The sequence below is a fragment of the Artibeus jamaicensis genome, unplaced genomic scaffold, assembly GCF_021234435.1.
Source record: "Artibeus jamaicensis isolate MK-2021 breed Jamaican fruit bat unplaced genomic scaffold, CSHL_Jam_final contig_3109, whole genome shotgun sequence".
In the NCBI taxonomy this organism is placed as follows: Eukaryota; Metazoa; Chordata; class Mammalia; order Chiroptera; family Phyllostomidae; genus Artibeus; species Artibeus jamaicensis.
The window spans coordinates 2,093,203-2,116,513 of NW_026521716.1; the positions used below are offsets into that span (position 1 = coordinate 2,093,203).

Consider the following 23,311-nt stretch of genomic DNA (forward strand, 5'->3'; position numbering starts at 1 on the left):
ATCGAGAACCGGGGAAACCGGGAAGGCCTTCTAGAACAGTCCTCCCTTAGGCAGCAGGAGGAAAGAACAGGTGGGTTGCTAACAACCAACAAGAACTATTTCCAAGCACATCTGGGTGAGAAATGCACGTCTCAGAACCGTGACGCAGCTTCTCGACCCCCGTTTTCCTGCAGGGAAGCACAGACTGTGCGCGATGCAGGCCCGTGGGTGGGGTCTCCCTTCCCGGGAAGCAGGAAGGGTTCTGCTCGTCTGAGCACATTCTGCACTAAAGCGTTTCCATGTTCTTTAAAGACCAGTGATACTCATTCGTGTGTAGTTTTACAACGAAAAGAACTCTATTCCTGTCCCTTTAATTGAGCACCTACTCTGTGCCCACGGCAGCCGACAGAGAACAGCCGCCCCCCCTTTGAAACTCACCACGGGGAGGGCGGGGACAAAACAGTGAGGAGACAGCCCAGGGCACGTGGAGGCAGAATCAAGTGCCAAGGACACCTGGCCAGTGAATGACACTTTCGGAGAGCCTCTAAAGGACCGCGTGCCTGCTGGTGTCCCCGCACTCAGGGTGGGCGGGCAGGGCAGCCGCACAGAGGACACTGCCTGTGGGAGTCGCCGCCCCAGCCCTGCACTGGGCCATCTGGGCTTCCCCACCGTCACCCACAGGGTCCAGGGCAGGGGCAGTGGGCACGGCCACGCAGCCCGCACCTGGGAAGGAGCTGCTGCGTGAAGGACCTACCACATCTGGGGCCTGCTGGCAACGCAGACCCATGGCCCCCCCGCAGGCCAGAGGGGACCTACCATCCTGAGAAAAGGCAGGGCCAAGGCCAGCCCACACCGCATGGGCCACAGGGCCTGGTGGAACGGCGGGGTTAGGACAAAAGCTGGAAAGACAGACAGACAGACAGTGCACGACAGGCTGCGTAGGGCGGGGAGGGCGGGGGGATGGGGTGACCCCTGGGCTCCTGTTTGGGGGGCTGACGAGGCAGTGAGGCCGACGGTGCAGCTGGTCTCAGGGCCGAGTGAACAGACCAAACTGCCCAGAGTGGGAGCCCCTCAGGAAGGCGTCCGAGACCAGAGAAGGAAGAGACAGAGATGGCGGCAGAGACACACTGAGGGTCCCCTTCCCTGGGACTCCGAGCCAAGGGCGTGCTCACGGCAGCCAGCAGGGGCCGCCCTGCCCCTGCAACCGGGGATGGGGGTCCACTGGGGCCTGCGCCCCACGAGATGACACAGGGAACCCCTCTAGAGGAAGCAGAGGGACCCGGAGGCCCAGGGCCCCGCCCTCTGAGCTGCGGCTGGGAGGTGCCTGAGTGGGGTGGCTGTCTTCACGCCCCGTGGCCGTGGGTGGAGCGCACCTGAGGTCACAGACCCAGACCCACCTGCCTCTGTGTCCTCGGGCTGCTGGGCCCGGGACTCAGCTGCAGGGGGTGGGGGGGGGCAGACTGAGGTCACTGTCGGTGAAAGGTCACCTGTGTACCCGGGGCTCACAGCTTCAGGCCAGTCCAAGGCCCCAGCCGCTGTGGGGGAAGAGGGGTCTGGGACCACGGCGTGGGGGTCCAGACAGAGGGACAAGGAGTGGTGGGACCCGGGCAGCAAGAGGGCACGAGGCTGCTGGGGCGTCGAGGCTGCTGGGGCATCGAGGCTGGGTGTGAAAGAGAGGGCGGACGGCAGCATGCACCCCCCCCCAACCGCCCCAGTGGCCCCGGGGGGGCAGGACCGCAGCATCCCCCTGGGCTTTCGAGAAGGACCATGGAAAAGCCTGAGACCCCCACCTACACTGTCCGTATCCCCCCCAGAGCTGTGCTCACGTGACGCTTTGAGGAACGAACAGAACAGCCCCCCAAACAGGAGCCCAGGGGTCACCCCATCCCCCCGCCCTCCCCGCCCTATGCAGCCTGTCGTGCACTGTCTGTCTGTCTGTCTTTCCAGCTTTTGTCCTAACCCCGCCGTTCCACCAGGCCCTGTGGCCCATGCGGTGTGGGCTGGCCTTGGCCCTGCCTTTTCTCAGGATGCTAGGTCCCCTCTGGCCTGCGGGGGGGCCATGGGTCTGCGTTGTCAGCAGCCCCCAGATGTGGTAGGTCCTTCACGCAGCAGCTCCTTCCCAGGTGCGGGCTGCGTGGCCGTGCCCACTGCCCCTGCCCTGGACCCTGTGGGTGACGGTGAGGAATGAAAAGAACAAAACCGCTGGGCAAACACAGCTTTCCTCTCCCTCATCTGGGGATCTGGAGGACAATGAAACCCGGGGGGTTGCTCGTTCAGTTTTTGAAGAACAGCCCTGGCATTAGTTCAAGTGGTGACAAGCAGGAAACCTGGCCTGAGGCCACACACCTGGGACAGAAGTGGGGGGGAAGACCCCACGGGTCTTGTCATTTCATTCCAGATCTCAGACTGCAGCCGGGGGCCAGATCCCGCCCAGCTCGCTTTGCAAATGAAGTCTTATGAGGACTCTGGCCCCTGCACTTTCTGCCCAGCCCCCTAACTCTGCCCCACCCAGGATCCTCCCTCGCCTCCTGGATTACCCCTCCTTGGGGCCCTTGCACAGTCTGACGTGCGCAGTGGGAAGTAGCTTGGAGGGAAGGAGACCCAGCATGGAAGGGAGGGGACCGCTGGGTGCTGAATACAGCTGTCCAGGGACAGTGCCAGGGCTGGGCAAAGATGGGCATGATGGAGGGGACAGAAGGGAGGTGACAAGGCCTGGGGTAAGAGGGACTGAGGGATTGTGAGGGACAAGAGGGCAGCCCAGGGTGCGGGCTGGAGTGACAGGTAGTTGGTCGGTCTGCACGTGGGGAAGGCCCGGGCTCCAACGTCACCGGCCCAGCTCAGGGGGAGGTTCGCGTCACCCACGTTTTCTAGAAGGTGCCACGGGGCACAGGTCTGCCCAAGGTCACTATCTAGACAACAGGAGTGTGGCCCCCAGACACCTGGTGGAGATGCCACTGGAGAGCAGGAGGGGCAGATGCCGGTTGCCAGTGAGCCCCAAATCACCAGTGCGCGCTGCGGCCCAGGTTTTAACTGACTTCTGAGCACTTTTATTCCCACCGCACCAACCCGGTCTCTGCTTCAAGGTCACCGCCGTGCATGGCTGGGCCCCCCAGGCTCCAAGTCAGCAATCCATTTCCAGCTCGAGCTGCCCTCTCCAACGAGCCTGTCTAGGCAGACATGAATCTAAGAAGAGCTAAGACGGATGACATCAGAAACGACAGTCACACGCAGAGTCGCTGTCACCAGTGTGGGGCTGGCTCCTGGCCCCAGGACTGACGCTCCCTCTCTGCACCCCGAAGACCACCGCCCGCCCACGCTGGGGCCGACAGTGACCTTGCCTGACTTGTGCCCTGTGGAGGCCATCCCCAGCCTGATCAAGGGTTCAGGAGCGTGACCCACAGTCACGGGAGGAAGACGGGGGGTGAACCTGGAAGCCCAGCTTCCCACTCACTAGCCGAGCCCCTCTGGGACAGGCCTCGGCCTCTGGGCACCCAAGGCCCAGCGGGGGTCCCCGGGGAAAGGCAGGGGGACCCCTCCTGTCCCGTGAGATGCACACCTTCAACGCTCCAGGGACGGTCGCCCCGTGGCGGCCCTGGGGAGGCAGCTGCTAAGCTGGCAAGCGATCCGAGGGGCACAGAGACACAAACAGAATGCAGCCCACCTCTGCTCAGGGGTATTTTTTACCTTCCCGAAGACCTGGCCCGGCCTGGGGGCCTTTGATGTTTAGGGCACACTCCCTGCCTTCACTATCCAGGGCAGAAAAACAAACCAGACCCCGTCCCGCCCCCGGGGGCTCCTGAAAATCCGGCCAGGGGCTGAGCGGGGCGGTGGATCAGGCGCCACTCGCTGCTCACAAGCAGAGCCCTGATGGGTCGATCTCAGGAGAGAAGAGGAGAACACCCTGGTGGCAGGGCGTTTGACTGGAAGTGTGCAGAGGAGGCCACACGCCGTCCACCCACACACCTCGATGCTTTTCGATTTAACGAGGCCTGATCACGAGCAGCAGCACCAGCACCACTGTCACCGTCACCATCACCATCCTCACCACCATCACCTCCGCCACCGCCACCAGGGCCAGTGTTTACTGAGCGGCTGCTGCGTGCCGGGAACACACCGTGTTAATTTTCTATTTTCAGCTTCATGGTGAGTTCGGTGTAATTATCCCCATATTAGAGATGAAGTTCAGAGTCCAAGAGAAACATCCCTGGGCTCCGCCCTGGGACCACCTGTCACTCAGTGTCGCTCCCTAGGGGCTCTGAGTGGTGCCCCTTTGCACTTGAAGTCCAGGTTGTCTCTCCCGCGCGCGCCAAGCCCGAGGCAGCCGCGCACACCCCACGTGCGTGGGGAGGAGGACATGGGGGCTCCATGCAGTGGTGACTGGGATAGGACAGGGCAGGCCTGGGGACACGGGCAGGGCGCGCAGGCAAAGGCTGGGGCCGCCCTCCATCCCGGACAGCCGTCACGGGCGCCCCTCTGAGTCACACCACGATGCCCCAGGCTGCGTTCTCCCACTGCATTGGTGAGACACCCCTACAGTCGGGACAGGGGGCCCCCCGGGGAGGGGAGTGAATGGCAATCACACCAGCATCCCGGGGACAGCACGAGGGATCGTGAGGCTGGATCTCAGAGCACTGGTGATTCCCAACTGGCCAGGGTGCCCGGGCCCATGGGGCCACCACACCCTGAGCCCGAGACTCTCACGGTGGCCCCCGGGAGGCAAGGCAGGGCAGGGTCCAAAGCAGTCAAGGCCACCTAAGGCAGCTCTACCTGGGCTGCAGAGAAGGGTCACACAGGCAGGCTGCCCATGGTGCCAGGACCCCGGAGAGGGGACAGCGCATGTGAACCTGCAGAGGGTCCCTGGGGTGTTGACAGGAAGCGGCACGGTCTCTGGGCTGCAAGTCGGCCCAAAGCCAAGGTCTGAAGAGGGTCAGGTGCCACCTCCAGCCCGGGCTGCGCGAACTGTGGCCCACAGACTCTGGCGGCCGGCCGCCTGTGTGTAGACGGAGCTTCGTGGGTGCACAGCTCATGCTCCCCTAGTGATGTCCGTGGCCGTGTTCACCACAAACGGCAGAGTCGAGTGACCCTTTCCAGAAGGGATCTGCTGACCCCTCTTCCCACAGGCCAGTGTGGGGTTCCTCTGGAGCCATCAGCCGAGTGACCTCGGTCAAGCCCAGCCCCATCGATAACCCAGAATACGGACCACGACCCCACCGTCACCTCCTCCAGTGAAAACACCACCTGCGCTTTCGAAGGCCACCTTGCCTGTGTTATTTCAAATGACAGAACATATGTCTGTTCTGGGTTTTTTCCTTTGTGACCAAACAGGCTTGAAGCCTACTGGGGAGCGAGGGAACGTCCCCCTTCTCCGAGGCAGCACAGTTAAGAAGCGCACCTGGGCCCGGACGTCTCACCCGCCACATCTGAGCCTCGAGACCTGTGTTCCTCCTCTAGCCACGCCCACGGGCTCAGCTCCAGCTGCCGGGCAAACGCCACCCCAGCCCCCTGCCCCCGGCCGAGCTGCACTCAGGGCCGGCAGAGTGTGGAGACCACGAGCGATGGTGGTTCGTGGCCCCGCGAGGGGGCCCCAGGGCGGAGAGGGCACCGGCAGGAGCACCAGGTTCGTCATACAGCAGCCTGCCCCCAGGGGGCCGCCCTGGGGGTCTTGCAAAGCTCGGCTCAGCGCAGTGAAAACACCACCGGCTCCAGGACGGGCTCGTCAGGGGAGGCTCCGCTGAGGGCGGGCTGCCTGCCTTGGGTCTTGAAGGGTACGGAGCGTTTTCCAGGGTGCAATAGCCAGAAGCAACGTGGGGTTTCAGAGTGGCCGGGGGGGGGGCAGGGGAGGACTTGGGTTCAGGCCGAGGCCGGGGACATCATCCAGGAAGACGGACTCATCGCTTGGAACGGGGACAGCAGAGGGGATGAGCAGCGTGAGTGAGCCCCGGGGGCCCCCAGCGGTCACCCTGACCCGTGGTCTGCCCCTCACGCCTCCGGGTGGTGGAGCCCGGCCCCATTCTGCCCCGTGTGGGGTCCGCACGGACCACTGCGCAGACTCGAGGTCTCTGAAGTCAGAGAAGGAGAGTGGAAGACACAAGGGGCGGGGGGACCTTCCACGGCCGCGTCCAGGACTCAGCGGACCCCAGACCCCCAAAGCCGTGCCCACCTCCCTCCGCCCGTGCGGTCCTGGACGCGGGGGCAGGAGGAGCGGCGCCCACTGACCTGGTTGTAGAGCGCGCAGATGTGCAGGGCAGTGTTCCCCGAGGCGTTCTGGGCGCCCACGTCCGCCCCGTAGAACAGCAGGTGCTCCAGGTGCTGCACGTGGCCGTACCTGCAGGCCTGGAAGGACAGCGCACGCCGTGAACCGGGGCCGCGCAGCAGGCAGCACACCCAGAGGCTGGGGGGTAGGGGGGCAGCCCAGGCTGGGCTCTGGCAACAAGGCGCTTGTTCAAGACTCGCACTTGGCGGGTCAACAGGAGTCTGGGAGGGGCCCCCACCGCCCTTCCCATGACCCAGCGCTCAGAGGCACCACCCACCTCTCCCTCGGCCTCAGCTCCCCCACCCCATCCGGGGGGGGGCAGGTATGGAACAGTCAGGGGTGGGCTGCTGTGTCCAGGGACGAGACCCCCCCACCTGCCCGCCTCTGGGCAAGAGGCAGCCCCCGGGGCTTTAAAATGCAACCTACCCAAGGCAGGCGGCAGGGGCAGCCCCACAGTGCGACCCAGCTCTCTCGCAGCCCTTGCACAGGGGAGAGTGTGACCTGGACCCTTTTCTAGAACTTTCCCTCTGAGCTGTATCCTCACCTGTAATGGAGACCCTACTCCATTACAGACCCCCGGCCCCACCCACCCACATGTCCTGGGCACCTCGGGGATGGCCAGCCAGCGATGGGCTGCACCAAAGGGGTGACCCCCACGGCCCCACCAGCTTGTCATCGGGTGACAACCTGGATGGGAAGACATGAAAGGCCAGGAAAGGGGGTCCTGCCCCAACGTTCCCCACGTGGACAGGGACGAAGGCCCCGGTGGGAGGAGACCGATGTGTGGGGTGGGCGGCCCAGCGGCCAGGTGCTCTGACCGCTGAGACGGAGGGAGGGGAGTTCCCCTTTGCCTGCCTCCGAGAAAGAGCTACATCTCACCAATTAAGAGTGAGGACAGATGACAGGGGAGATGTTGGGACTATTAATTGGATTACCTTAACAAAACAACCTGACAAACATCCACTTATAATCATATGTCACCAGAAAAATGATCTCATTAGCTTATGAAGCAGATAATGAGGTTTTACCTGCCCAGCCCCCACGGGCCCTTCCTGAGTCTGCATATTCCTGTGGGGCCCCCTGAGCCTCTCTCAGAGGCTGGGGGGCACCCCCCACCCCACTGCTGCTCGAGCACCCACAGCTGGGGCAGTGAGCATGTGCCGCCCCAGGGGGCCCGGAGGGGGGGAGAGCCAGAGGCCAGAACATTTGTCAGAAGAATTAAGAAAGCAAAGTCCTCTCTTCCTTCCAGGATGGCCGGAAGGAAAATTAGGGAGCACCAGGGCTGCTGGGGGCTGTCACTGCAGAAGATGGGCCACGTGGGAGCAAAGGGAGATGGGGGAGAGAGACAGACAGACAGAGAAAGACAGACAGCCAAGGTGACAAGTCCGAGCCCCTCTCAGCTACAACAACGCCAGGACTTCTCCAGACACGGAGAGTGAGCATCATTTTTTATCGTCCCCTTCAGCAGTTCGCGCTGGGATTCTTATTCCTTAAGTCAAGGAGCCCCGGCTCACGCATGGTCCCAGGGCTCACTTGGGGACAAGCCCTGGCTATGGCTTAATTTAATTGTCCTGCGTGCGCCCAGTGAGGAAGGGCACTCGGTGCAGACTCACTGTTCCCCGTCGCCCACCTAATCCATGTGTGGGGTGTTACATCAGCTCGGTGCCTGGTGCCCCTCCCTCCTCACCCAGGGTCGCAGTGGGACCGGTGCCCAGAGGGGAAGCAGAGCCCCTCGCTCTGAGCAGAGGGTCGGAGGACCGGCGGGCTTCCTTCCCCTTCCACACTTTCTCCAGCAGGAGACTCGTGCAGGCGCTAGAACAAGACAACACTCTGCCGCAATCCGCAAGCTTAAACCCCACCCACTTGCTCAAAGGACCCCCTGCTGATTCTGTGCCCTGCCACTGTCACCCGATGGAGGCGGCCCCGGTGGGAGGGGCGGGAGACACCCAGGGTTGGTGGCCGGAGGGGCCAGTAGACTGGCTGCTGAGTAAGTAAATGAAGGACCACGAAGCCAGCTTCTCGTGACAAATGTGATGCTGGAGACAACCAGGGCAGACTCATGGCTCTCAACACACAGAGATGTAAAAATGAAAGTGTGTGGGCACATGTGTACATGTGGGTGCACGTGTGTACACACAGGCACACGTCCCGAACTCCCTCTCCCGAGTACGCCTGGGCTCAGCAACAGCCCGGGGGCAGTGAGCACACCTCAGGCCCAACTTTGGGCTCTAAGAACCACTCTCTGCTCCAGAGAGCCAGCCTCCCTGGCGGAGCGGCCGGTTTCCGGACGGAAAAGGAGAGCCAGAAGGGCAGTGACCGAAACCCAGAGGGGACGTGACCCAGGGACAAAGCAGCCATCCTGAGGGGCTCCCGTTGGCCGCGCAGACAGCGGTGACAGAGCAGGACCTGCCGAGTCAACGGCAGCCAGCCCATGAGGCCGCGCTGCTGCCGACCAGTGAGTCGCCAGGAAGAGGAAGCCCTTCCTGAGAACGGGAAGCCAGCTGGCCCTGCAGAAGCAGAGGGGGCAGGTGAAATGCCCGGTGAGCAGTTCATTCATTCACTCACTCGTCCATTCACTCACTCACCCACTCACTCATTCATCAGTCATTTACTCATCACTCATTTGTTCATTCATTCACTCATTCATCACTCAATCATTCACTCACTCATTCACTCATCCACTCATCCATTCACTCACTTATTCACTTACTCAATCACTCATTCACTCATTCATCACTCATTCACTCATTCATTCATTACTGGTTTACTCATTTGTTCACTCATTCGCTCATTCACTCATTCACTCATCACTCATTTGTTTGTTCACTCATTCATCACTCACTCATTCATTCATTCTTCATGCACTCATTCCAGTGGGAGCTGGGGGCAGGGAAGGTGGACCGGTGGACCTGAAGCTACTCAGCAAAACTACAAAGTGAATCCTCAAAGTTCTCAGGTTGTGGGGAAGCATTTGAGTATTTTCCACTCCCTTCTTCATACTCCTTTGTTTTTGAGAGATTTCATGTTGAACAGCTATTTCTCCTGTAATCAGGAAAAATACCAGGGTGACGGGAGTAACAACGTGTAAGACCTTCTACAGACGTCAGCTCAAAAAAGCACTCTTCCGGAGACAGCCTGCAGGGGGCAGTGAACCACCTGGCCTGGGCACCACGGACTAGGAGAGCAGACCAGCCGCCTGCAACACCTGCGGGCAGGCCAGGCTGTGGGCACCTGGGATGCCTGCAAAGGAAGAGGAGCCAGGCAGCTGCAGGGGGGAGCTGTCCACACCCCAGGGTGCTGGACAGACAGAGGGACAGACTTGAAAAGCAGAACCTGGACACCCCAGGACTCCGAGGTGCTTTGCCTGAAAGGGCAGAGCCAGAACCAGCCCGCTGCAAGGGTGCAAAACCCAGCTGCCCCCGGCACCACCGTGTTCCAGGTGGCTTCGGGCTGGAAGCCTGCAGGCGAGATAAAGAACCAGGCTGGGTGTGGGCGGAGCCGGAGGGAGCGGGCTCAGGCCAGCACTGGCCCTGCGGCCTTGGGCAAGCCACTCATCGCCCCTGGGCCCGTGAACTGTCTGAGAAGGGGGGACAAGCACGCGTCTTTGGGGTTGCTCTCGGGTGTGAAGGGAAGTGCAAACACAGTGTCTGGGGCACTAGCAGGGAGGGTGGAAATGTAGGAGCAACACGGCCAACCGGCCTACCATCTCTGTGGGCACCCGGCGTCCCTCACTCCACTGACGGTCACCACAGGTGAGGACAGCCAGGCTCAGGAGGCAGTAAATTGCCTGTGGTCGCCTTCCTGGGTAACCCTGGTGGTTCGGCAGGGCAAAGGGCTTTCCCAGACTTGCGTGAAAAGAGAACGACCACTAGAGGGCGGTGGGCCATCTGGGCCAGGGAGGTCACAGCAGGGGGCAAAATGGGGAGTCAAGGACCCCAAATGCAGAGCTTGGGAGAAGTGGGGGAAGGGCAGCCTGGGACCAAGAGGCTGGGCGGCTTCGGTGCTGGGCACCGGGATCCACGCCATGGGTCTTAGGAGCAGAATCCCGCACAGGAGCCAGCACCTGAGAGAGGGACCACCAGCACCAACACACACTCTTCGTCTCGGGTGGCCACCCCTAAAGACCAGGGAGGTGGCCACCACTGTCACGTGAATTAGACGAGGAAAGTAAGATTTGCAAGAGCGAGGCCACGGGGCAGAGAAGGAGGGCTTGGCCGGCTGAGGACAGAGTCCAGAGCCCTCTGGGGCTGGGCCGCAGGAGCCTGGGGGCCGTGCAGCTGGGCTGGGCTGCGTTGGCCCCATTTCCTGTGTCCCTGGCGCTCTGACACTGGGGGGGGGGGGCTCCTGCAGGCAGGGCCCCTCCTGTGGTGAGTCAGTCCTGGAGACAGTGAGGGCCTGGCCCCCCAGGACGCTTCCCAAGTACGAACCAACGACCCAGAGCAGGAGCCACGACCACCTCCCCCCTATCTGACGCAGACACTCAGGACCAGTGCCCCACCCCAGTCACCCCGGAGCAGGTGCCTGGGTCCCCACCTCAGTCACAGAAACTGTGGGCTCTGCCGTTGAGCACACAGGGGCTGAGCACCCAGCTCTTTAGCCAGAGAGTTTGGGAGGCCCTGCTGGCGCCCAGCTCACAGATGAGCACACTGAGACCCAGGGGGCGGGCGTCACGGCCCATGCCCCTGGGAGCCTCCCACCAGCAGGGTCCCCACTCACCCCACAGGCCCTGGGGTGCTGATGAACCAGGACTGGCCGAGCACGAGAAAGGCCAGGCAGCATGGACCTCCTGCACGCCCACAGCCACCTGCTGCACCTCGGCACCCCTCGGCCCTCTGACCACTGTGTGTGCGGCGGGGGCGGGGGGGGGGGCCTGACCCTCCCAGGGGGACAGGACCGTATAGTGACAATGGTGGAGGGGAACGGACTGGGGATCAACGCGACAGTCATCGCCGACGGAGAGAGTGGTCAGCCCCTTCCCGTCCCAGCCTATCCCACCGGCCCCCCGGTGGGTGCTCCCAGTCTGCTCTTTCAGACCCACTGTCCACCCTTCTCCACTCGGAGACCCTGGCCTTCATGCCCGCACCGCTGAGCTCCCCGGTTGGCTGCCTTGGCCAACAGGAGGGCAGGATAAGGGCTACGCTGGGGCACTTCCTGGGGTCCCTCCAGCACACCTCCCTCCTCCTCTGCCCGGCTCCCCGGAATCTGGGGACACAATTTCCTCTCTGTGACCTTGGTCTGTGAAAGACGGTCCATTTGAGCCATCGGGTGGATTCCGTTTCTTGCCAAGACTGCAGCTGGCGTCCCCGCAACCCCACTGTGGCCAGGTGGGGCCCGAGCAACTTCCTTCCTGAGTGTGTGGAAGCGGGGCCCTGCACTGGGTTCCCTGCACCCCGAACGCACCTGGCCCCAGCTCCCAGGGGCACCCAGGGCAGTGGGCACCTGCAGGGCTCACGACTCCCATGAGGGCTCCGGACCTCCCCCTCCCCGGACCTCCCCCTCCCCGGGGAAGTCAGACGTGCACCTCCAGGTAAGTGTCCCCACCTGGTGGATCTCGTGCCAGCCGTTCTCGTCCTCACAGCAGACGGCCGCGCGCTCATGCAGGAGCAGCTCACAGCAATAGGGGTCACCCCCCACGATGGCCGTGTGGTACAGCGGCGTGAGCCCGTAGCTGTCCTTGTAGTCCGGGGAGGCGCCGAGCTCTAAGAGGGTCTAGAAAGACGCACCGAATGTGGGGTCACGGCTGCCACAGCCCCGCCCCCCCCAGGGCCCTGGCCGACCCAGCGCCGTGGCCCAGAGCTTTCCCTGGGCCGTCCGGCGGGAACGATGGCCCAGCTCTAACAATGAGGCTTCCGGCCCCACAAGCACACGGCGCCAGGCACTCGGGACGAGCTCCTGCGTCCGGGAGATGGGGAGACCCCGCTGACGCGAACCTGGGTTGCTCAGGCACCTGCCTGTGCCCTCTGACCCCTGTGCAGCAGGGGAGAGCCGTAGGACAAGGACATCATTTGTAGGCAAAAAAGGAGCTATTGGACCTGAAAACACAGTGTCCTGTGTCTCGGTGCGTGTCCCAGGGGAGGGGCACAAACAGAGTCACAGAGTCGTTCTGAACACATGACTTCTGAGGGTGCCCCTGGCAAGGTGCAGCTGACAGGAGCAGAGAAACCATGACCTTGGAGAGAACCGCTGCCTCGGGGTCGGCCCTCAGCAGGGGGGCTCCCTCCCCCATCCTGGGGCTCTGATGGGGGTTGGGGACTTCACCCTTTTATCCACAGACAAGGTGCCAGGCCAGGTCCAGGGCACGCAGAAATGTGGGAAAGAAGTGAAATCTGCACCCCAGCTTTGGCTCCCGGAGAACCGGGGCTGTGGGGGAAGCAAGGCTGGCTCGCTGCCCACAGGCTGGGCCTGCAGCCTCCCCCCACAGGGGAGTGAGCACTGGCCTGGCTGGCTGTCACCAGCCCGTGGGTGACACGGGGAAGACTGACTCTGTGAACAGTAGATGCTAACAGCAAGAACACCCCGCAGACAGAGTAAGGGATCCAGACCTCACTCCCCAGGTCCAGGTGGAATAACCCGGGGTCACTGGGGGTGACCGTGGTGAGCCCCGGAGGACGGGACAGAGGAGGGGTCGTGACTGTGCAGACGGGCTCAGACGGTACCTTCAGGGCCGCCTGGTTCCTGGCGCGGGCAGCTCTGTGCAGGGCCGTCATCCCGTCTTTGGCGCGGAAGTCCAGGTGAGCCCCACCGTTCCTCAGGGCTTTGATCATCTCCACGGGGTCATCCAGCTGGGCCGCCAAGGTCAGGGGCGTCTCTGAGGGGCCCAAACACACACACCCTTGGGGACCAGCACTCAGAGGACAGCGGCCAGGTCACAGGACTCGCTCTAAAAGGGACCCTGGAGTGCCGCCACCCCGCCTGCCCGTGACCTCATCAGTCCCCGCAGTTATCAAGCACGGCTCAGGCCACCCCTGTGGCGCTGGCGGCCATGGCTGGGGTCACGTGCAGATCGAAATGGGGGTGGAGGCGGGGTTTCCACATTGTCACCCTGTGGGCCGGAGCCACAGCTGCCCGGCCGGGACACCCCAGGCCCCCCATCCAGCAGGAGCCAGAGGTCTGACGGGGAGACGTCCGGCCCCCCGTCTCGGCTTCCAGATGTCCCTGGGCATCTCGGAACACACAGGCCTGGAGCTGCCAGGACCCAGAGACGTGGAGTCGGGCACCGGGAGCTCTTGGTCCAGCCAGGCAGAGGCCTGAACAGCCCCGGTGACAGGCGGGATGAAGGGCCCACACAGCAAGGTAGGACGGAAGCCGCCATTGAGGGGACGGGGGTAAGAAGGGCCCGCCCCTGGGCAGATGACCCCGGACCAGTGTGTCACTGGCTGCCACGGAGGATGACGATATTCATTATAATGCGTCTTCCTTCCGCTCGGGCTTCTTCACGGGACGCCACTCTCACTGTCAAGCCAGGCTCCTGAGCCAGAGAGATTTGTCACAGAGAAGTGCCTGGCTAAGAGGACAGCATGCGAGGCCCCGGGCCCAGAAATGCAGACAGTCAGTGAGGAGTCACTCCGTCGTCAGGCACGTTCTCAGTGCAGACTGGGGCCCCCGACGGCAGCCGGACTCCCCTCCGAGCACCCGCTGCAACCAGGTCCCCAGTTTGGACCGACACGTCCCTCTGCTCTTAATCCCTGCGTTTCCTGGTCTCCCGGGACTACCGGGCCTCGTTCCGAGTGCTTCTAAATCCACCGTAGAGGCCTCTCTGCCTCCTGGGTTTTCCTGGGGAGAAGCGGGGACTTAGCCCGCCCCCTGCCGCAGGCGTGGGGGGTGGAGCCCGGCCCACGTGAGGGACACGTGGTTTATGCCTGGTCTCTGACAGGGACCGTACATGTCCCACGTCCCCAGTGACGACGGTGCTCGCCACTGCCGCTGAGCACAGGTCTGTCGGCTTCCTGGGGGGGCGGCCACCTCAGGCAGGGGTTAGGGAAAAGTGGATGTCTTCTGGGACGGGGAGGGGACGGTGAGGAGGGGGCGGCGACGTGTCCTGCACAAAATCGTCGACAAGGCGACAGAGACGAGACGTGCCGAGGGTGTCTGGGAATCGCAGCCTGTCGGGGCCTCCACGACAGCTCCCCTCGGCCACCAACCTGAGCCTGCCCCTCAGCACAGGGCTCTCGGGATTGTGCCTCCAGCCCCAGGGGATGCGGCAATGGGACGTTTTTGACAGTGACAACAGAGGGGCAGTGAACTGGCGTCTGTGGGTGGGGACCAGGAGTACTCTACAATGCAGGGGACAGCGCCCACCATGTGGAACCGCCCAGCCCCACAACGGGGTGTTAGCCAGACACAGAGAAGGAAACCCTGCGGTCGGTGACAACAGGGGCGGACCTCGGGGACGCTGTGCTCAGTGAGACAAGTCAGCCACACCGAGACAAATCCTGTATGATCTCACCGGTGGGTGGAACCGGAACCCAGGGAGCCCGCACACACACACACACACGGAGCCCGCTGGTGGTTGCCAGAGGTGGGGTGGGGGTGGGGGACAGGTGACGGGGTCAAAAAGCACAGACTTCGGCTCTGGGATGGAGGAGGCCGGGGAAGCACAGCACGATGGCTCCAGCCAACGCTGCCCTGCGCCTGTGAAAGTGGCTGGGAGAGCGGATCCTAAATAAACGTCTGGTCCTGAGAAAATGGGCCGTGGCCCTGTGCCGGGCGGGATGACAAGCAGACTCACGGGGTGGGTCACCCCACAGCGCACACCGATGGTGAATCATTTTGTCGTGTGCTTGACACACATGTCACCCGTCAACCCTGCCACAGTGACACGGGGGGGGGGGGGGGGGGCGGGGAGAAAACAAAGGATTTGAGAAAAGGCAGTGTTCATTTGGAATTGTTAGAAAGGGGGGAGGGAGGAGGGAGGGAGGGAGGGAGGGAATGTCCAGTCCCAGTTGATTATCAGTAGTAGCGACTCTGAGTCTCTGGCCGCTGCATCCCACATGATCAGAGGCACTTGGTTTCCAGCAGGGGGCGCGAGACCTTTGCGTGTGGATGCCTGTTCTCCCCAGGCTGGCAGGAAACAGCCCCACGCACGCTACAGTGAACGGTAATTCACTCCTTCATTCATTCATTCGCTCAGCCCAGAGGTAAGTGCCGAGCACCTGCTGGGCACGGGCAGGTGGCTGGTGACACCACGGGAGCGAACACGGCCTCCTCCAGGGCTCACGGAGCAGGGAGAAGGCCCTTCAAAAGCCCGGGAGCGCGGGTGCCGCACACACACGGGTAATCGGAACACACAACCGCCCGGCCTCGCCGAGCCTAGGTCCCGGCTTCCCGGGGTCCCCGAGGTCCTCGCGTCCGCTCTCACCTCCAGTCTCCAGGTCATGGAAATTCGGGTCCAGGCCTCGGTCCAGCATCTTCACAATTTTCTCCACCGAGCGATGCTGAATGTAGTCCATGCATTTTTTCAGGTTGGTCTGAAGAGGAAAATAAAGAACAAGGCCGTCTCTACGGGAGGTGCCCTTCGAGGCCACGGGGAGGTGCCCCCAGGCCTCCTCCAGGGAGCCGGGCCGCCATCCTGTCCTGGGACAAGCCTCACCATTCCCTGTCCTCGCTGAGAGCCCCGGGACGTCCCTCTGCTCTCCCAGGGGGGAGCCCCGGGAACCACTGTGAAAGGCGAAGTGTCGGGGGGCCGCCCAGACCCTCTGACTTCGCCCCTGGAGAACGAGGCGCCTGGACCTGAGTTTTCACTGTCTCGTCTCTCGCCAGCAGTGGCCTCGGTGGAGGACATGCAGGGCAGCTGCTCCCTCAGGCTAATCCACCTTCGGGTGACCTGTGACCACACGGCCAGGAATGGGGGGCCTGGTCACCAAGCCACTGAAGGTGAAGGGGGACATTCCCATCTCACGGGCTTATAATGACCGTGGGTCCCTGAGGGGCAGGGACACGTCCCCAGCTGTCCCCGTGCCTGTCTTTCCTCGGCAGCTCATGCGGGCGGTGCAGTAATTGTACGAGGGACAGCCGCTGAAACCTGCTTTGGCAGCGAAGGCCACCCCCCCTCCCAGAAGTAGGGGGGAGTCCAGAGGGGACGAGGGTAAAGTGGGTTCCACTCTACTGAGTGACGTTATTCCACTTCCATGTTGTCACCTCGTAACAGAGGAGAGGACGGCGGTATGTAAGGGGGGGCTCTGGCGGACACCCTGTAGGGCCAGCTGCGTGGTTACATCGGGCAGGAGGAAGAGCCTCTGCCCCAGAGCTGCCCTGATCTCGGGGAGGAAGGACAGACGGACCGACGGACAGACAGAGCGCCAGCATGTGGCAGGCACCCCTGTACCTTGGTGTGGAGCTTGGCCAGCTGCTTCTCGTCCAGATTGGCCTGTTTGTACACCCGCTTCTTGTACCGGAACTGGCACGGGAACAGGCAGAAAGGACAATGAGAATTCCACGTGGTCCCTCCGAGGACAAGCAGCCCTCCCCCGGGGCTGGTCCCCGGGGCTGCAGACCCGCCAGGGTTACAGACAGGACCTGTGTCAGCACACGGGGCCCGGGACGCGCAGGCGGGGGGCGGGAACTTCTGCAGAGATTCTGCAGCCGCTGGGCCAGAAAGCCGCGGAAAGAAACAAAAGCGCCCAGCGGACGAAGGGTTCAATGTCCTCCACTGGGGAGCTGGCTCGCCCGCCCGGCTGGCTGTCCGCGCGTCGGCAGGAATCTCCGTTCCTCAATGGCAGCCTGCCTGCCCTTGGCGCGGCCTTGGCGCCACGGCACACACCCGGGCTGCGTCTACTCGTCCACCTTAAAGCTGCATGAGAAGCCCTGGCCCGATGAAGCCACCTCCTGCCGCACCTGCCACCTCTGCCTGGGGCTGGGGGGGCCATGATTCACCCCCTCGACCGGCAGCCTCTCCTGTGAACTGGAAATCCTAGGAACCGGGGATCCCATTTGCTCAGACGGAGTAACTGTGCCCCAGGAGGAGGCGTGGCCTCACGGCCACCTCCTGATTCCCTGGCACGATTCCCCGCAGCCTCTCCCAGGGGCCCTGGCTCCTCCTGGAGGGAGAGGTGCAGGGGGCCTCGGAAGGACGCTGACCGCATGCAAGTCCCTGGGGTTCCGAGTCGAGCCCTGTGTTCCGGTTCCGGCCCCGCCACCGTCCTGCCAGCAGAATGAATGCCTTTGGCTGGACACTTCCCCCAGCTAAGACGCAATCTCCTCCTCTGCCACACGGAGGTCACTTTCAGGCCCGAGAACTGGACATGAGTGTCCAGGAACAGAGCTGGCACTGGGCAAATGCTGTTTCACCCCTCCACCCCCCAGTCCGGGGAGCTTACACAGGAACAGGGGGAGCGACAACCCTGAAGCCAACCGCCTGAAGCCAAAGTGCAGGCAGCCGGTGAGCTAATCCGGAAACCGAAAGTCTAATCCCACATGACGTTTCCAAAGGGACAACCACATTCTCCTCTGCTCCAAACAACACAGCAATGCGACCACAGGAGACATTCCTTCGTCACACAGACCGAAACTTGATTTGTGCGTGCCAAAGTAAACCACTGGCGAAATCGGGAAGTTCTATGGAGGGCCAGCCTCATGCGGTTCCTGGAGGCAGGCGCCCACCTCCCTGCCCTGGCCTGGCGGGGGGACAGGAACCTCTGCGGGTTCCCTCTGCCCGCCGCCTGATTCCGGATTCAGCCAGGACAGGCGTGCTGTGCCCCACGTCCGGCGGCTGCACGTCTCTGGTCCCCGCAATGACGTCAGGAGATGTCACAGAGTTCGCTGCCATGTGTCTACACCTGGGCAGCCGGAAGGAGTCCCAGTCGGCGGGCTCTTTTTCCAGTGACAAAAGGGTCTGCCAGGGCCGATGGCTCTCGCCCGGAGGTTGACCTTGGCTTTGCTCTTGTGCCCATGACCTGACTACAGAGTCATCTCCTGCTGTGGAGGCTGCAGACCCCACAGAGATGGCTCCCCTGCCCGCTGCAGTCCCCACTCAGGCGGAAACGAACACCATCACTAACACCGGTGACGTGTTCTGCAAGAGGAGAAATGACCACTGCTGGCTGGCTACTTGTGTGACCGTCTTATCACATCATGTGGAAACACGACATGTGACCTTGGAGTGCAGCACACCAAGGGTCAAAAAGGTGGGGGCTGGGGTCACACCTTATGGGGACACAGATAAGGCTGCCAACCTGCGTGTTGGTCCCAGGCCGCCACAGAGGCCCGAGGGCAGCTCAGAGAGCCCGCTGGCCATTCCGGAGGCACGAACCAGAATGGAGGTTGAGCTTCTGCCGAGCACGGGAAGGCCACCGGCCACCCTATGCCCACGGGCAGGAAGATGGACTCGGGAGTCAGCAGGGAGCCCCGCTTGCATCCCCAGGACTTACATATCCTGGTGACATGCACTCAAGTGAGACCCGTGACGTGCTCACAGCAAGAGCTCTGTCCCACCCACCTGTCCCATCTGGGGTCAGCTAACAAATGCTGGCACAACGCAGAACCGCCAGCAACCCATGGCCGGATCGGGGGTGGCCCCCAAGCCCCAAACGAAGGTCTCCACGGGGGCTCCCAGCACAGTACCTCCAGCGAGGGGATGCCCTGGCCCACGGGCTGCGGGTACTCCCGCAGGAGCCGCTCCTCGTCCAGGAACTTGCCGTCCCGCCCGTGGCTGGCCGGCTGGAACAGCCCGTAGTTCAGCACGTCCTTCAGGCTCTGGTTCAGCGAGCACAGGATCCGCTGCTTCGCCACCCACACCGTGGCGTCGGGGTTGAAGCGGATGCACTTCTGCAGGGAGGACAGAGACCCCCGGTTAGCGGCCTGCCGGGGCCTCTCCGTCCTCGGCCCCGCGGCTTTGCAGGGTGGAGGACGAGATCCTCTCGCCGTCTGGATGGAGGCGCCTGGCAGGTGTAGAAGGGGGTGTGCGGAGAGACCAGGTTTGTGGGGCCCCGACCCCACCATCGACTCACGTCTCCTGGCATCAATCGCCCCCCTGCCCTGGGCGCCCCTCTCAGGTGCACGGGGCACCTCACACCCCAGCGCCTGTTAGAGCTCCGACTGCCGACCCCTGCCCGCCGGTCACCACGTCGGGGCCCGCAGGTCAGGCTGGCACCTAGAGCCCCATGCCTCACAAGTGTCACGGCCACGCTGCTGCCACCGGCCAGGGAACCCACTCGGAGAACCACTACTCGAGCAACCTAGAGGGTAACGATTTTTACATCAATTTCAGACGCAGGGGGAGGTCGCGACAGGTCACCTCACTGGTGGGAGATTCCACGGCCCAATGCTGGCCGCACACTGGCGCCCCCAAACCAGGGAGGAAGGGATTGGGGAAATCACCCATCTTACTGCCAGAGCTGGTTTTTGACAAAGTTAAATAGTGTCGCCAGTGCCTGCAGCCCAATCCAGAGCAGCACCACCGAACTGCAATGACCCAGCGGGGTCCCGTGCCAGGTCCCTTGTGTGAGACGCCCGTAGGCCAGGACCTCACACGCCAGGCCCGAGCCGCCGCTGGCCGTGACGTCCTCCCGGAACCAGCAGGGGCTCAGGTTCGCTCTGTCACTGCCAGAGCCCTCAGAACTACACGGGGCTGCACTCACTCACCGGGACCCATCACGCAAGGGGGCGTCTGCATCCCCGGGGTGGGGGGCGGGGCAAAGGGCCCCTACTGTGCTCCCAGCTCAGGTGGGTTGGCAAGTCTTTCCAACACCCTCAGCAATGAGCTGGGCTCAGCGGGTGGCCAGGGGCACCCCCACCCAGGAAATGGAACCCCTTTGGTGTGAACGCTCCCACTGTCCCTCTCCAATGTCACACGTGGGTGACTTCCTTCCCTGGCTGAGTAAGAAGAACACCAGACATGCCACAGGAGAGCCCGGTCTGCTGTGACCACGAGGGGCACCGGTGACTCACCAGTGCCCGTCGGCCTCTGGTCCCAACCACACGGACACCGGGGCCATGTCCCCCTAGAAACCAGGCCTGAGCGAGTCCCAAGGCTCCCTGCCTGTGGCCAGCGGGCAGGGCCCTGTGAGCAGGTGGGTGCCCAGCAGGGCACACGTGTGGCAGTGTAGGGGTCACAGACACTGGTGCCCGCTGCCCCGTAGTGACCAGAGTGGAGACAGAGTCTGGGTGGCTCACAGACCACCCTGAACAACAGTGACAAGTCCTGCTCCAAAAACACTGAGAAGGCTGCCTTGAGAAACTTCTAGAAGGAGCAGGAGCTCACAGGTCAGTGGGCTCAGGTTTGCCTCCCAACCACGTCACCAGCCTCGTGGTTCTAGGCAGGCTGGGTCTCCCCGAGGGACGTCAGGGCCTGCCCTGGGCCTGCAGGGTGGGTGCGAGGACCCATGGGGCAGGGGGGCACCTCGCAAGGGGGGGCAGCACTGTCCCCAGGGGCGGTGAGCCCTGCCTCTCTGAACCTGGGCAAGTGACTTCCGTGGGAACAGAGCTTTGTGGGCGAGGTCACTAGAGGGGCCCGAACTCAATGTCACTGTGTCCTTGTGAGAGGAAAGATGTGACAGGCAACAGAGGACATCAAGAAGGCGGAAGTGGGTGGGGCTCCACCAGCCACCGGCCCGATTGGCCCGCCCACCTCCGAACTCCAGGAGGGGGCCTGGACCCGGCCCTCCCTCACTGTCCCCCTGGGGAAACGGCCACACTGAGGGCAACCCGAACCACAGCCGGGCGGTCCCAGGGGCCACTGCCCAAAAGAAGGGACGCTCTTTGCCATGGACAGAGACCCCTCGAGCTGGGACCCGGCGGCAAACCCTGAAATTCTCTCAGCGATGACACACAAAGCTTGAAACAAGGGGTCTGTGTGGAACGGGAAATGCCGTGACCTTGACCGGAGGGCAGCCTGAACTGGGGCCCTGCGTCCCGGAGCCTGCTGGGACTGCGGCGCTGACACAGGGCCCTGTGCTCATTGCCCTGGTCAGAATAATAATTTTCCAACAGTTGGAGCCAAACTTCTGCCGCCCGGCCAGTGCCACAGTGACGGTGACCGTGACGTGGTGGGCAGACCGCACGTCCTGGCCTTTGCCATCGCTAACTCATGCTCCCCTTCCGTCGCCAAGGTGACAGTGAAATGAGAGGTGAGGCTCCGTGGGGGAGAGTTCCTTCCCCTCCCTGGGTCCCGCGGTGTCCGGCAGGCCCTCAGCAAGTGGAGGACCGGCTGCTGCCGGAGCCGTCTGCCTGGAGCGGGAGAGGGGGGAGAACCCGGCAGGGGGGTGGGGGGTTGGGGGGGCATTAGTCCTGAGCGCAGACAGAAGGCCTCGCTGTGCCCGCTGAGACGCAGCGTTCAAGGAAACAGCGGCACCCCCAGCCTCACAGGGGGCCACGGACCAGTCTCAGGGCCGCGCCCTGAGCCCCAGAGCTGCGATCACGGGATCCCCAAGGCCAAGCCGATGAGCTCCAGCCCATCCAACCAGCACGGGTGAAGCCAGGAATCAGGAAGGTGGACGGGGCAGGGGGTCGCAAAGTGGACCTGGGGTGGGAGGGGGAGACCACGACTGCTTCGGACGCTGTGGAACAGAGCCCCACCCGCCCGGCGGATGGGGGGGAGTCGTCCACCGGGGCAGAACTGGAGGAGAGGAGAACTGGAGCCGGTGCGAGGAGTCACAGAAATCCGCCGCTGAGCCTCGGCGCTGGACAAGAGCCTCGCTCCTGGGATTCAGGCAGAAAATTAAATACTGCTGATTCGAGGCCCCACAGTGTCGCGTTCCGGATGACCCTCACCAGCCTGGGACAGTGGGTGGGAGGAGCTGTCTGCTCCCGCCAGCGAGGCGTCTGGGCCACAGCCGGCTGGCCACACCAGGGGATCTCCAGAGCTTTCTCCGGAGTGTGCGAGGCTTCTAGCCCTCTCCCCAAACATGGTTTTCTCACAGAGGTTTACGTGGGTTTCAGCTCTCAGCGTAAGCAGAAGGCACATGGAGTCAGATGTCTGTCCCGCGGGTTGTGGGGACCCCAGTGAGCGGGGTCCACCTTCCTCACACATGAAATGTTACCCGAAGTAACATCTAACAGGAGGGGCCCACACAGAATCCCCACGACGCACAACACTGATGCCGGTTACATTTTTTTTAATTATTCACATGAAAATAAAGGCTCTTGCCCATTTAACAAGCTGGCAGGCGGGAGGAAGGACGACCCACATGGTCAAGCCCTGACCGTCTGCAGCGCCTCCCTGGCTTTCCAAAATCTGTGACTCACTGATGTCCTGACTGACGTTGTCCAGTGCGACCCCCCATTTCAGGGCAATGTGGCCGATTCCATCACCTCACTGCCAGGGAAGACAGAGGCAGAGCGGAGTGGGGCGCTGGGGGAAGGCAGCTCTCTCCCACCTCAGCATCAGTCAATAAAGCCACAGAGAAGCCAGGCCCTGCCTTCCCCCCGCCACCCAGAGAGGTGGTCCAGGCACACACAACGAAGAACAGAGCAGAGTCGCTCAAAGCGGAGGTCCAAGATCCAAACCGTATGTCTCTGTACATGGATGGATGATGGATGGAGGGATTGGAGGGTGGATGGACAGATGGACATACGGATAGGTGGATGGATGGATGGATGGATGCATGGAGATGGATGGATAGAAGGAAGGATGGATGCACAGATGGATGGATGATAGATGGATGGATGGATAATGGATATAAGGATGGATGGATAGAAGGATTGGAGGACAGATGGGTGAAAGGATGATGGATAGAAGAATTGATGGATGGATGGATGGTGGATGGATGGATGGATGATGGATGGTGGGTGGTGGATGGTGGATGGATAGATGGATGGATGGGGGGATGGATGGTGGATGATGGATGGATGGATGGATGGTGGATGATGGATGGATGGATGGATGAATGGGAGGATGGATGGATGGTGGATGGATGGATGGTGGATGGATAGATGGATGGTGGATGGATGGATGGATGGTGGATGGATGGTGGATGGATGGATGGTGGATAAATGGCGGATGGATGGATGGATGGTGGATGATGGATGGATGGATGGGCGGATGGATGGATGGTGGGTGGATGGATGGATGGTGGGTGGATGGATGGATGGTGGATGGATGGTGGATGGATGGATGGTGGATAAATGGCGGATGGATGGATGGAT

General features: G+C 62.6%; 1 protein-coding gene across 3 annotated transcripts in view; it reads right to left on the reverse strand.

The window, feature by feature from the left end:
* Positions 1-23,311, reverse strand: part of SHANK2 (SH3 and multiple ankyrin repeat domains 2) — a 288,299-nt gene that overhangs the window by 234,082 nt on the left and 30,906 nt on the right. For all 3 annotated transcript variants that reach the window (XM_053662881.1, XM_053662880.1, XM_053662879.1), the window contains exons 3-8: positions 18,791-18,994; positions 16,557-16,628; positions 15,591-15,699; positions 12,889-13,040; positions 11,774-11,941; positions 6,196-6,312 (exon numbers count right to left, since the gene is read on the reverse strand). In XM_053662881.1, coding sequence (XP_053518856.1) covers positions 6,196-6,312; positions 11,774-11,941; positions 12,889-13,040; positions 15,591-15,699; positions 16,557-16,628; positions 18,791-18,994 — 822 coding nt within the window. The remainder of the gene's footprint in view (positions 1-6,195; positions 6,313-11,773; positions 11,942-12,888; positions 13,041-15,590; positions 15,700-16,556; positions 16,629-18,790; positions 18,995-23,311) is intronic.